The 13,743-nt window shown below is 43.2% G+C and overlaps 1 protein-coding gene across 1 annotated transcript in view; it reads right to left on the bottom strand.

The window, feature by feature from the left end:
• Positions 1 to 2,749: 2,749 nt before the first annotated feature.
• The window catches only part of LOC139318720 (eosinophil peroxidase-like), a 30,928-nt gene continuing 19,934 nt past the window's right edge, over positions 2,750 to 13,743 (bottom strand). The window contains exons 9-12 of the mRNA XM_070946303.1: positions 13,139 to 13,391; positions 9,976 to 10,146; positions 7,542 to 7,779; positions 2,750 to 2,948 (exon numbers count right to left, since the gene is read on the bottom strand). Of these exons, the coding sequence (XP_070802404.1) occupies positions 2,750 to 2,948; positions 7,542 to 7,779; positions 9,976 to 10,146; positions 13,139 to 13,391 (861 nt within the window). The remainder of the gene's footprint in view (positions 2,949 to 7,541; positions 7,780 to 9,975; positions 10,147 to 13,138; positions 13,392 to 13,743) is intronic.

The raw sequence follows: 13,743 nt of genomic DNA, 5'->3' as shown, positions 1-13,743 counted from the left end.
AGAAAGGAATGCCAAATTAAAACAGCTGCTCTGTGATGTTCAAGATGTCCACTTTTTCAAATCATACAAGGCAATCAAATTATAGAAGGTGTCAGGGTTCCAAGTAACACCCCCAACCAATGAAGACTCCAAGGCCAGCAGTTCCTCAAAGTCCCATTTTATTAGAGATGTCATATTGACACATCTGGGAAAACCCAAATATGAAAGCCCCCCGGGTCTTCCCCACCTAAAGGAAAGTCAAAATCCCTTCCCCTGAATCCACATGTCCATCACATGGTCCAATCAATCCACTGTCCCAACTGGAGATGATCCCCGAGTCACGCCTCTCCAGGTGCAGGCTGAACGTCCTTGACTCCCAGAGAAAGGAATGTTGTTCTGGCTATATATCTCCACCAACTCCATGCAAACCCCCTCCCGTTTTCCCACAGCACTAAGTGTGGCAGCCCTGAAGATCCAAAGAAAAAGATGGCCTCCAGGGTTGACAGAAGGTTCTTTATTTGTGGAGTGCATGAAATACTGTTGCGATTCCTTTCTTGAGACAGAATAGAACAGAATTTGCGGAATGTACAACTTTGTTATTTACCCCAGGTCAGACAAGGATGCTAGCAGTGGTGAAAAGAAAGGCCCTGCGCAAGATACCGTAATCCCCTGCATTTAGGGAAAAAAAATGCTTGAAATTTCACCCAGGAATTTACTTTTTATCAAACATATACAAAAATATGTGTTCATTTCCACACTTCTAATCCAGAAAGTTTGAATCTGGAGAGGAATGAAGGTGGATGAATACTTATTTTGCTTTAGAGAGATCTATTTCACAGAAAACCAAAAGAATAAACCAAACAATATTGTGCCACATAAAACAGCAGCCTATAGGCATAATTATCTTTTTATATTTCTGAATTGAAAAAGCATTGACACAGCCCTTTGTATCCATCCATTTTTATTAATGATGCAATCCTATCAACAATTCGCTTTAAAAATAATCAGATCTTTCTTTCAGCTTTGCCTAAGCAATTATTAGAATACAAAATTGATTTTAAGCAACAGGTGTTAATCCATATACATTATATGCGCACACCCACAACAGAGTTGGGTTCTAGCAGGTTCTGACCAGTTCTGGAGAACCAGTAGTGGAAATTTTGAGTAGTTCGGAGAACCGGTAGTAAAAATTCTGACTGGCCCCGTCCCCTTCTATTCTCTGCCTCACAATTCCTAGCTGATTGGGAAGAAATGGGGATTTTGCAATAACCTTCCCCTGCCACGCCCACCAAGCCATGCCCACCAAGCCATGCCACACCCACCAAGCCACACCCACAGAACAGGTAGTAAAAAAATTTGAAACTCACCACTGACCGACACCCAGAGTTTATAAGTGACAGTGCTAAGATGCCCAACCAATGCCAGTTCTTTGTGTTCATAACTGTAGAGTAGTGTTTAAATCCAGCTTCGTGTCTGTAAATTTTTCAGAGCCCCATTAAAAAGCTCATTCTAAAGAGAATGAAAATGTCTACTCCTGATTCAGATTGTTCTTAAGGGTCAAAGTTAACACAATGCATCTGATTCAAAGTTTGAGTTTTCATTGTTGGCTAACAAAATAGCTTTGTGGAGCAGAAGCTCAAGATAGTGATTAGATTACTGGAATGCCCTTTACATGGTGCTACCATTGAAGACTACTCAAAAATAGCTGTTGTTGCAAAATGAAGTAACCTGTTTGTTGGCAGATGAAAGCCGCTATTCACACATAACATCAGTACTGACTCTGCAATAGTTTCCAATAGGTTCTGGCTACAAATCAAAGTGCTAGTTTTGGTCTGTAGAACCCTATAGGATCTAGCATGTATTTCAGATTGAATCAACTTGTCCAGTACAAATTTAGTTATGTTGAAGGTTCCTCTCCTGTGGGAAAGTTGATGGACAACAACACAATAGTGCTCAGTTAAGGCACCAACTCTCTACAAAAGTCTCCCAACAGAACATTCTTGGGGGAGGAGGTCAAAAAAGTCAAGAGGTCACCTACAACTGTGTGGTCAAAACCTCACCTTCTTTTTACATATTTTATTTATTTAACTCCCTGCCTTTATTACTCTTACAAATAAGGTGGTGAATATATCCAACAAACTTCCTCCTCCTATTTTGCCCATAACAACATCCTTGTGAGGTGAGTTGGGCTGAGAATTTTGCACACTTGACGTATTAAAAAAAGATACAGGGCTTTGGCTGCATGGTTATCCTGACCTCCCCCCATGCTCCCATCTAGAAATACTCAGTATAACTGGTCCAAATATTTTTCACTTTAGGAAAATACAGTAGTTGGGGAAATGAGTCAGGATTCTAACAATTATGCAATATTGTACAGGGAGGCCTCAATTTCATTATGTATTTACTTATAGGGTCTGTTAATTGCCCCATTTTATTTGATTCCCAGCACCCAGTTTATAGTACTAAAATGACCTGTCCTTGACAGTGGAAGCTGGTTAGCATCATTCTGTTTCATGTTTTAGAGCAGTGTTTCTCAACTTTGGCCGCTGGACGATGTGTGGACTTCAACTCCCAGAATTTCCCAGCCAGCAGAGCTGGCTGGGGAATTCTGGAAGTTGAAGTCCACACATCGTCCAGCGGCCAAGGTTGAGAAACACTGTTTTAGAGTATGAGAGAAAGGGGCTACAGTCGGTCGGGTTCCAGGTCCTCCATGCAGACTCAAAGTCCTATCCCACACTTCCTGTCTCATCCTTCTACTCTGGTTTCGAGTCTATTCTTTCCAAGCTGACAAATCCAAACTTTCAATTTTATAGCAGCTCACAAAATCTCTTGGATAGCGGTTCATTCTGAAAATTTCTCTGGACACTTCTTTGATGTGTGTGTTGTCACAAATGACACGGGAAAATGAATCACTTCTCAGAGCACGGCGCTGCCATGAGGTAAAGACTCCACGGTTCTCCCACCAATATCTGCCAAAAAAAAAGGTGAAAAGTTGCAATAGATGAATAATGATGATGGGAATCACAATAGAAATAATAATAAAATTGACCTGAGCAAGTAAAAATTATGCTTTAGTGAGCCAAGAGCTGAAGGGTTAATCATAGAAAACAATTTCTGAACATTGTCACAGCAGGGAGAAGCAACTAATAATATTGGCTGATCATAAAAAGCTATGCTGGGCTGTTCCTGGAAGTATTTCTATGGGAGACCATCAGAAACCCTCAGTGTTGGTAATTTGGTGACTGCCTTGGCAGTGTGCTTAAAGAATAATTAGTTGTAGCTTCAGTTAACTTCTTTGTAACTTAACTCGTTGTCCTTAGCCTGTTTGGTTAGTTCAGGGGTCGGCAACCTTAAACACTCAAAGAGCCACAAAAGTCCTAACCGGAAGCCCCCATTCAATTCTGGAGCTCACCGGAAGTCCAGTTCCCCCATCATAGTCTCGTCCTAGCCCTATCAATTGTGGAGGCGACCAACAATAGGGAGCCACAACAGAGGGATGAAAGAGCCACATGCGACTCCAGAGCCATGGATTGCTGACCCCTGGGTTAGTTTATAACACCATGAATCCAGAAATGAATAGATTCAATTTCCAAGTTAGAACTGATGGTTCATTGCTGACCCAAAAGAGGAACAGGATAGCTCTTACTTAGCAATGGACTCTTCGATAAGGTGATGGTTTTACAGATAGTAGTTATACTAACTTTGAGTCCTGCAGAATGTTAGAAGTCATCATTACTGCTAAAATCCAAACCAGAATGTCCTAGCCCTGGTATAGAGTCAACTTGACTATAAAGCTCTCAATAGTCTACAAGCATCTGGAAGCTGCAGTTGGTCCTCAAATGCTTGGGTATAGCAAAGTATATCCTCTTAGAACCAATGTTATGTGCTAAGCTGACTTCCAGTAGTTTTTCTGGTGCAATTCCAGTGCTGATCATCACCTTTAAAGCCCTCCATGGCACAGGCCCTGGAGACTTGATAGACATCTGTGGACTACAAAGTGGACATACTCCAGATCTGTTTGGTAAAGAAGTATCATCCTATGAGACCTAAGAGGCATGCCTTTTCTATAACGATGCCTGCCCTATGAATATTCCCCAAATCTGTTGGTCTTTCAGAAGGTCTTAAAAATCTGGATCTTCCTTCGGGCTTTAAAGGCCAGGAAGATAGTGGAACCTGGTTTACCTAAATAGTTCCTTATTGATTACTTTTCTCAATTGCAGCACCTATGCCAGGGGTCTCCAACCTTGGCAACTTTAAAACTTGTGCACTTCAACTCCCAGAATTCCTCAGCCAGCAGAGCCTCCATGAAATTCTGCCTCCAAGAAATTCTGGGAGTTGAAGTCCACAAGTCTTAAAGCTGCCGAGGTTGGAGGCCCCTGACCTATGCTTTGGAAAACCTCCCCCCCCTTCAAATTCCTCTGGCCCAAATTTAGTTGTGTTTAAAAGAGTTTTGAAAACATGGTTCTTAAGCGAGTGGCTGTTCTTTTGTCTTTCTTTGGGCTAGAATGGTTATTCTTTTCCACATTTGGGGTTTCCAATTTGTATTTCATCTGTATTTTATTACGGCTTTTGATTGCATGCGGCTCAGAGGCATTAAATAGTTGGGCAGGCATATCAATAATTCAGTTACATGAATGAACAAAGAAATGAATAAAATTTTGCTTGGTTATTATGTTTTTATTCTTTTTAGACTTTTGTTTTTATTTCTTGTTAGCCACGCAGAGTTATTTGATTAAGTCATATAAATTTGAGAAATCAACCAGACTGTTAGGAGCCTAAAGTCATCGACAATGACCTACACTATTTCCTCCAATACCTGTTTGCCACACTGCCTCATCTGTCTCTCCTGTTTTTTACAGGAGGAGCATTTTGTGATATAAACTGACCCAGAATTGTGCTCAGTGATTCCCTATTACTGTGATGGTGAATCACAGGTGGCATGCAGAGTTATATCTGTGGGCACATAAGCGTTGCCCTAGCTCAGCTCCAGTATGCATGTGTGTGCCGGCCAGCTGATTTTTGGGCCTTCTGGGCCCACCGGAAGTCGAGAAATGGGTCATTTCCAGCCTCCAGAGGGCCTCTGTGGGGGGAGCCGTTTTCGCCCTCCCGAGGCTCCAAGTAAGCCTCTGGAGCCTGAGGGGGGTGAAAAACGGGCCTTCTGGGCCCACCAGAAGTCAGGAAATGGGCTGTTTCCGGCCTCCAGAGGACTGTTGTGGCCCCGCCCTCTGAGCCTGTCCCATCGGAGGAAGAAAGCTCCGAGCATGAGGAAGAGGAGTCAGCCAGGCCTCCCTCTCCAGGCCCCTCCCCTCTGGCACTGTCTCAGGTGCCGGCCGAGGGAGAGGAGATTAACAGAGAGACAGGTGGCTCGGATGAGAGCGAAGGAGAAACATCATTCCTGGACGCACGCCTCCGAAGGCGTGATAAACGATTGCAGCAGCTCAGGAGGCATGCTAGGGATTAGAACTGAGTCACTGGACCACACCCCAGAGACTATATAATAGAGGGTGGTGGCCAGTGATCCTTGTGACGAACAAAACTAACCTTGGATAGTCACTAAAGCCTCATTCGGAACTGCTGGGAGGAATATTTATTGTTGTTGGACGTTTGGAAGCTGAGTATTTATCTTTCTGTTTTCTGTGGAAATAAAAGCACTTGGCAGACGGCGTGTATATCACTGCCAAGTTGGAGATAAAGAGCTGGGTGTGTTCCAAGTGCTTCCTTAACCCTCGGCTGGCTGTGTTTGTGTGTGTGTGTGGACAGGGACAGATCAAGGACCTCCGGGGGTGGGGAAGGCCATTTTCGCCCTCCCCAGGCTCCAAGAAAGCCTCTGGAGCCTGAGGAGGGTGAAAAATGGGCCTACTGGGCCCATCAGTAACCTTTTTGCCGTCACGTGCCAAAAGCAGGGGAAGCACGGTTGGAGGGGGTCGCACACGCATGCACGGGGGGCAGCGCACAGGGAGACATTGAATTATGGGTGTAGGCACGCACATGCGTGACCTCCTTGCGCTCCCCCTGCTTTTGGCACGTGATGGCAAAAAGATTAGCCATCATTGCCCTATTATGTGCTATTTCAGTTGACTGAAAATATGAAAAGTATATTGTATTTGAAAATATAATAGGCACAACTGTAGGAGGAGGCTCTAGGTCAGGGGTGTCAAACTCAATTTCATTGGGGGCCACATCAGGGTTGTGTTTGACCTTGGGGAGCTGGGGTGGGCGTGGCCGGGGTAGGCGTGTCCAGCTGGACGTCACTCGTGTTGGGGGTTCCTGTGGTGGCCAAGAGCTAAGGAAGGACTTCCCTCAGACTCTCCCTCCTTCTCATTATAATCTCCTTCCTTCCTTCCTTCCTTCCTTCCTTCCTTCCTTCCTTCCTTCCTTCCTTCCTTCCTTCCTTCCTTTCCTTTCCTTTCCTTTCCTTTCCTTTCCTTTCCTTTCCTTCTTTTTCCTTCCCTTTTCCTTCTCCTTTCTTCTTCTTTCCCCTCTTTCCTTATTTTTCCTTCCTTGTTCTCTTCCCATCTTTCCTTCTTTTTCCTTGTCTTTCCTCTTTCCCTTTCTCCTTTCCTGTCCCTTCTTGCATGCTCAAACGCAAAAGGGGAAACATTTCTCCTTTTGTTTTGTTTTTAGTTTGTTTTGATAGCCCTCTGCCAGAGAAAACCGAAGGACCATCCCACGGTGCCTCTGCCAGCGAAAACGGAGCCCAGGAGGACCGCGTGCTGCCCTTCCGAGCTCTGTTTTTCCTGGCAGAGGCACTGCGGCCTGGTCCTTCACTGTTTCCAGGGTAGCCCCATGGGCCAGATGCAGCCTGCGAGCCTTGAGTTTGACAGCCCTGCTTTAGGCCATGGAAGAGAAAACAGAGAGGAGGAAACAGGCAAAGGGAACTAGAAATCCTGCCAAACGGTATCCTGAAGTCTAATGCTGATCAGGTCAATCATAACTGTTTGCTCAGCTCTCAAGACAGTCGGAAAATCTGAAGCTTGTTTATATATTTATCTATGTATATATTAGATGTCTTTCTACCTCAGTCAAAAGATGCTCAGCAAGTGACAAATCTCATCAACCACGGCTACAAAATGCATGGTAGACGACAATGATCAAAATAAAATAAATGATAATTAAAACTACCATATCACACAATCACTTAAAAACCAAAAACAATTATAGCTATGAAATCCATGGCAACATCTAGGAGCCTGGTGCTGCAGTGGACTAAACTACTGTTGAAGTAGTATTTAGCTGCCAGCTGCCTGCAATTACTGCGAGTTCAATTCTCACCAGGCTCAAGGTTGACTTAGCCTTCCATCTTTCTGAGGTAAGTAAAATGAGGACCCGATTTGTGGGGGCAATAAGCTGACTTTGTATAAAATAGAACACCGCTTAGAGGGGGCCCAAAAGCCCTACTAAGCAGGTATATACAAAAGTATGAAGGCTATTGCTTAAAAGCATTGTAAGCCACCCTGAGTCTCCGGAGAAAGGCGGCATATAAATCAAACTAATAAATAAATAAACAAACATCTGAATGTGGCATACGGTTTTCTCTTGATATATATTTGAAAAAGGCCCACCTGTCTCCATCTCTGAGTTTTCTAAACTGAGTTCCGATGAGACAGGCCATGAGAGGTCCCACTCTCCCGTTTGGGACAAAGGGCTCAGCCATGGCTCCAATCCAGATGTCAATATTTTCGGGTGTTCCATAAAGCTTGATGAACTGCTTTGCCAGTTTATGATTGCGAAGGACTACAGCAAGCTGGGCTTCGTTGCTGGGAGCAGAGAGGCCACAAAAACGTCTCCAGGCATTGTACCCTACAAGGAAAAACAAATCATCATTACGGACAGGGAAGTTCCCATATTTTAAAAGGGGGCGGGATTGTATTTTCATATTCACAGCTGCCATCTTGAGTTTACTCCCCTTCCTCAGGTATCCCTAGTTGCAACTGGTCCCACTTGTGTTGCTGGATTTGCTTACAAGAGGAAACAAATCTGATGTACCCTCTGTACTCGAGTATAAACCGACCAGATTATAAACCGAGGCACACAATTTTACCACAAAAAACTGGGAAAACTTATTGACTTGAGTATAAGCCTAGGGTGGGAAATGCAGCAGCTACTGGTAAATTTCAAAAATAAAAATAGATACCAATAAAATTACATTAATTGAGACATCAGTAGGTTAAACATTTTTGAATATTTATTTCATTTATTTTATTTACTCACTCGAGTATAAGCCAAATGGGGCTTTTTCAGCATAAAAAATGTGCTGAAAAAGTCGGCTTATACTCGAGTATATACGGTATGTTTTAAGAATGTAAAGAAAAAGGTGACTTTCCCACGCAATTATTTCCAGAATGCTGTAGGATCTGCAAGCAGATGTTACATAATAGGCATATTTTTAGTATCTCTGTCAGGCTGGGATTCATTTGGGGTCTATTTTAAAAACTAGTGAAATCATGCATATCAATAGGGTCTGGGCAGAGCAGGGCAAGGTAGGGTAGCAGGAAAGGAAAAATGCCCATAGAGTGTAAAAGAGTCTTCTCCTACTTCAGATATGCTGGGACTGCAATTCCCAGAATTCATCTTAGAACTCTGGGAGTTATGGTCCCCCCAGACCTGGAAGCTATTAGGTTAGAAGGAAGACAAGAATGTGTATTAATGGAATTACATCTACATGGAGGGAAGTAAGCAGCAGGTACCCCAAGGTTCTGTTTTAAGCCCAACACCAGTGGTGAAATATAAAATTTGTTACTACCAGTTCTGTGGGCGTGGCTTGGTGGGGGGTAATGTGGCTGGGTGGGCATGGCCGACTTTTCTTTTCTTTTTTACCTTTAAAAGCATTTTTTCGGCTGAAGAGGTTGTAGAAAAAATACTTTTAAAAGTAAAAAAAAAAAAAAAAAGCCTCTGATGATTGTGTGGCTCAGCTGGGCATGAGGGGGGTGGTGCAGAGATTTTTGCTACCGGTTCTCCGAACCACCTACTGCCATTGCTACCAGATCAGACGATCCGATCCGAACCGGAAGCATTTCACCTCTGCGCAGCACATCTTCATAAATGATTTAGATGAGGGAATAGCAGGGGACATAAAAACTGCAGAGGACACTAAACTGGCAGGAATAGCCAACACCCCACAAGATAGGCTCAAGATCCAGATGGATCTTGAAAGACTTGAGTACTGGGAGCTAACTAACAAAATGAAATTCAGTGTAGAGAAAAGTAAGGCTTTACACATAGGCAAGAAAAACCAAATGTACAGGTAGAGATTAAGTGAAGCCTGGCTCAATAGCAGTAACTAGGGATCTTGGATTGCATTGGCTTTTTTGGCTGCTGCTGAACACTGCTGGCTCATATTTAAGTGTTTGTCCACTACAACTCCCAAGATTAACAGAGGGACAAAATCAAGATCATGTGAAGTATTAGTACCGCTTTATAAAGCCTTAGTAAGGCCACACTTAGAATACTGCGTTGTTTTGGTCACATATTATAAAAAAGATGTAGAGATTCTGAAAAGAGCAACAAAGATGATTAGGGGACTAGAGGCTAAAACGTATGAAGAACAGTTGCAGGAATTGGGTATGTCTAGTCTAGTAAAAAGGAGGACTAGGGTTGAGATGATAGCTGTGTTCCAATATTTGCCAAAAAGAAGAAGGGGGCGGGGGTTCAACCTATTCTCCAAAGCACCTGAAGGCAGGACAAGAAACAATGGATGGAAACTAATCAAGGAGAGAAGCAACCTAGAACTAAGGAGAAATTTCCTAACAGTGAGAATAATTAATCAGTGAAACAGCTTGCCTTCAGAAGTTGTGGGTGGTCCATCATGGGAGGTTTTTAAGAAGAGACTGGTCAGCCACTTATCTGGAATGGTATATCTCCTGCATGAGCAGGGGGTTGGACTAGAATACTTCCAAGGTCCCTTCCAACTCTGTTATTCTGTTAATCTGGACAGCCTTTCTTAAATTGTTATTCAAAGGACAATGATAAATCTACTTTTACAATAAATCACTCTACCTGGCAAACCATGGTCTCGACCCCTCTGCAAGTTCAGAGCTGATAGATCAAGACCAATATAGTGCAATTGTTCAAAGAGCCGTTCCTGAAGCTCCTCAACCATCATCTGGTCCTGCCTCATCAGCTTGGCATAGTCTGCCATAAAGCCACGGACAATGGGATCAATGCCACCTAGAAGAGAAAAGCAACAGTGGTCTCTGAAAGGAAAGTATCTGCTAACCAAGGCTTCCTTTAGACATTTTTTTAATGAATAGCTTGCTTTCTACATTTAAATTCAACATATAACTCTCTGGTATACTCATTTGAGGAGAGTCAGTTAGGTGCGGGTGAGTTCTAATTCCATTCTACTGTAGCTGGGTGACCTTGAGTTGGTCACTCTCTTTCAAACCTAGGCAAAAATATTCTAAAAAATATCTCCAAGAAAAGTACAGAAACTAATGCAGCAGTCAACAAGGACTTAAAGGAGAAAAAGGGGAAAAAAGGAAAAGAAGGAAAGGGGAGGGGAGAGGAGAGGAGGGGAGGGGATTGTGGAAAGAAAGAAAAGGAAAGAAGAAAGGAAAGAAGAAAAGAAAGAAAGAAAGAAAGAGAGAGAGAGAGAGAGAAAAGGAAGGAAGAAAGAAAGAAAAGAAAAGAAAGGAAAAAAGAAAGAAAGAAAGAAGAAAGAAAAAAGGAAGGAAAGAAAGAAAGAAAGAGAAAGAAAGAAAAAGAATTTGATACATGGTTTAACAGTTTTAAAGCTGCCTTATGATTTATTATTACACTGACACAATTAAGCTGGTCAAAATATATCTATCTTTGTGTTTAGGCTACAACTTTAATCTTCCCTCTCTCTAGTGGCCATGCTGGCATGACTAAACAGGATTAGAACTCAATAACCTGGTCCACATCAAAAATTCATAATCTGTGACCCCATGGTCCTAGTGAGCTCCCCAAATCTTTGAGACTCAGAGCCATTCCGGAAGTAGCTGTTAATTTATCACGTGTAATGTGAAAACTGGTGACATTTACATACTGGTAATACGTGTAGCACAATCATCAGATTAAGTATATGAACATAGTTTAAATTAATCCATTCTAATACACATTTGAATTAAAGGAATGCAAACCACAATTTGGAATGCAGCAGCCAACAAGACATGAAAACGAGGACATCAACTTAGAAAATGTTGCCTATTCTGCTTGCCCCCAGGCAGCCCACCAAGACCCATTGTCTGAAAGAGGCGTTTTCCCAAGGATTTCAGTTCCTCTTTACACTTCTTCCTGGTGGCAGAAGCCCCCAAAGCCCCTCTGGGTGGCAGTGGGTCCCCTGCTTTAGAAATGTCAGTCTCCTTGAAATGTCATTGTAGGGCAGCTCTATGCTTCAGTGAGCCTATGTGGGGGGGCGGGGGAGGCAAATTTCTCCATTGTGCAGTAGGGATGAGCAGCATTTAAAGGCTCAAGGCTTTAGAGCAGGGATGTCAAAGTCAGGTGCTTAAATCTGGCCCGTGGGACTGCTCTGGAAATAGTGAAGGACTGGCCCGCAGTGCCTCTGCCAACGAAAAGAGAGCTCAGGAGGGCTGCGTGCGGCCCACCAAAGCTTCGTTATCAGGTGTGACAGTCCCCTGCAACCCTCGGTCACTGAAAACGAAGCTCAGGAGGACCACATGCAGCCCTCCCAAGCTTCGTTTTTATTGGCCGAGGGCTCGGGCCAACACAGGCGCCCCCAACATGAGTGATGTCAAGCTGGCTACGCCAGTGGTGGGTTTCAAATTTTTTTACTACTGGTTCTGTGGGTGTGGCTTGGTGGGTGTGGCATGGCTTGGTGGGCGTGGCAGGGGAAGGATACTGTAAAATTTCCATTCCTACCCCACTCCAGGGGAAGGATACTGCAAAATCCCCATTTCCTCCCAATCAGCTGGGACTTGGGAGGCAAATAATAGATGGGGGGCAGGGCCAGTCAGAATTTTTACTACCGGTTCTCCGAACTACTCAAAATTTCCACTACCGGTTTTCCAGAACTGGTCAGAACCTGCTGAAACCCACCTCTGGGCTATGTCCACACAGGCCACCGAGGTCAAACACAACCCTGATACATCCCTCAATGAAATCAAGTTTGACACCCCTGCTTTAGAGAATGTCATATATAGGCAAGTCAAACTGATGGGTGGGCCCAGGATTTTTTTTTAATATTTTGTATCGGGGGTGGGAAAGTCTGGGCAGGGTTTTACTTTTACTTTTACTGGGCAGGTACTAGCAATGAGTGTATGCTTCCTGGATCAAAGCTGCAGGATTGCATCAGGCAGGTTTGGGGCATGTTTACTAACTTCACTTGTTGCATTCTAACCCACACTAGAAGGATCTAGAACACTTTGGTGGAGTTTATTATCTTGTGAAAAGAAAGCATTAGATATCTGTGATGGGTTTGTAAGACTTTACCCTACAGAGATTAGGCATATTGATAGCAACGAGCTATTAGGCATATTGATAGCAACGAGCTATGCAAATAGTACAGCTTGCCTCAAACCTGCCTCTACTTTAGGACAGGAAAAGCTAAATTAAAAGATGGGCGTGACCAGGGGTGAAATGCTCCCGGTTCTGATCGGATCGCCCGATCAGGTAGCAATGGAAGCAGGTGGTTCGGCTGAAGAGGTTATAGAAAAAATGTTTTTAAAAGGAATAAAAGCTTCTGCCGATCAGGCAAGTCAGCTGGGATCGTCAGAGGCTTTAAAAAAAAAGAAAGAAAGCCTCTGCCGATTAGGCAAGTCAGCTGGGATCGTCAGAGGCTTTAAAAGCATTTTTGTACAACCTCTTCAGCCGAAGAGGTTGTAGAAAAAATGGTTTTAAAAGTAACAAAAAAAAAAAGTTGGCCACGCCCACTCAGTCATATTACCACCACCACCAAGCCACGCCCACAGAACGGGTAGTAACAAATTTTACATTTCACCGCTGGGCGTGACCCATATTCCATGACAACATTTTTACAATATTTTAACATTTAGGAAAAACAACATCAAGTCTGAGATTTAGAGTTGCTCATTCCTGTTCTTCAAAAATGATTGTTTCTAGGAGCATTGGATAGTTCCAATAGACTGCGCTTTTAACAGGCTTGGATTCATTTCTCAAGAAATGGTCAGGATCTTAGAGAAACCCAGCTCAAGAGGGTTAAGCCAGAGACCCAACTTACCTTCCGCCACAATCCTCCATGGAGCCATAAAAGTGAGATGAAGTGGAGTCTTGGAAAAGGGAAGAGAGTTCTGGAATTTCTCATCCAGGCGGGGTACAAAGGGTGGGACAGAACCATGCCCAAATCGGAAGGCCAAGGAGAAAACGTTTGAAATGGAGGGGTCCACATTCTTATTGTAGCCTCTATACGCAGGTAACCGTTTATAGAATTCGTTGCCCAGAAGTAGAGGTAGGTAATCTCTGTATGTGAATATCTGCAATGATACAAAGACAATGTAAGCCCCAAAGGCCTCAGCCTGCTTATTTATTTTCTTTATTTACTCCTATCTGATGACTTAATACCAAGAGTATTCTGAGCATTCAGAAAGTAAGGACAAATTATAAACCAATTTAAGAAACAATGGTAGGTCTTTTGATCTGATTCGACATCAACATTGTGTAATTCTTTCGCTTTTTGAAAATAGTGTAGCCAAATATCCAGTTTTATATCCTGCATGACTCCCAGCAAATCTGGGTAGTTTACAAATTGTTTAAAATATTAAGAACAAACAACCCAAAACAAAAAGAAGTGTAAAGATGGCATTATGACAAAACCAAATGGGAACA

Source organism: Pituophis catenifer, unplaced genomic scaffold (assembly GCF_029215685.1).
Source record: "Pituophis catenifer annectens isolate HBS135680 unplaced genomic scaffold, rPitCat1.0.hap2 SCAF_1, whole genome shotgun sequence".
In the NCBI taxonomy this organism is placed as follows: Eukaryota; Metazoa; Chordata; class Lepidosauria; order Squamata; family Colubridae; genus Pituophis; species Pituophis catenifer.
This window is presented reverse-complemented; position numbering and strand designations above follow the sequence as displayed.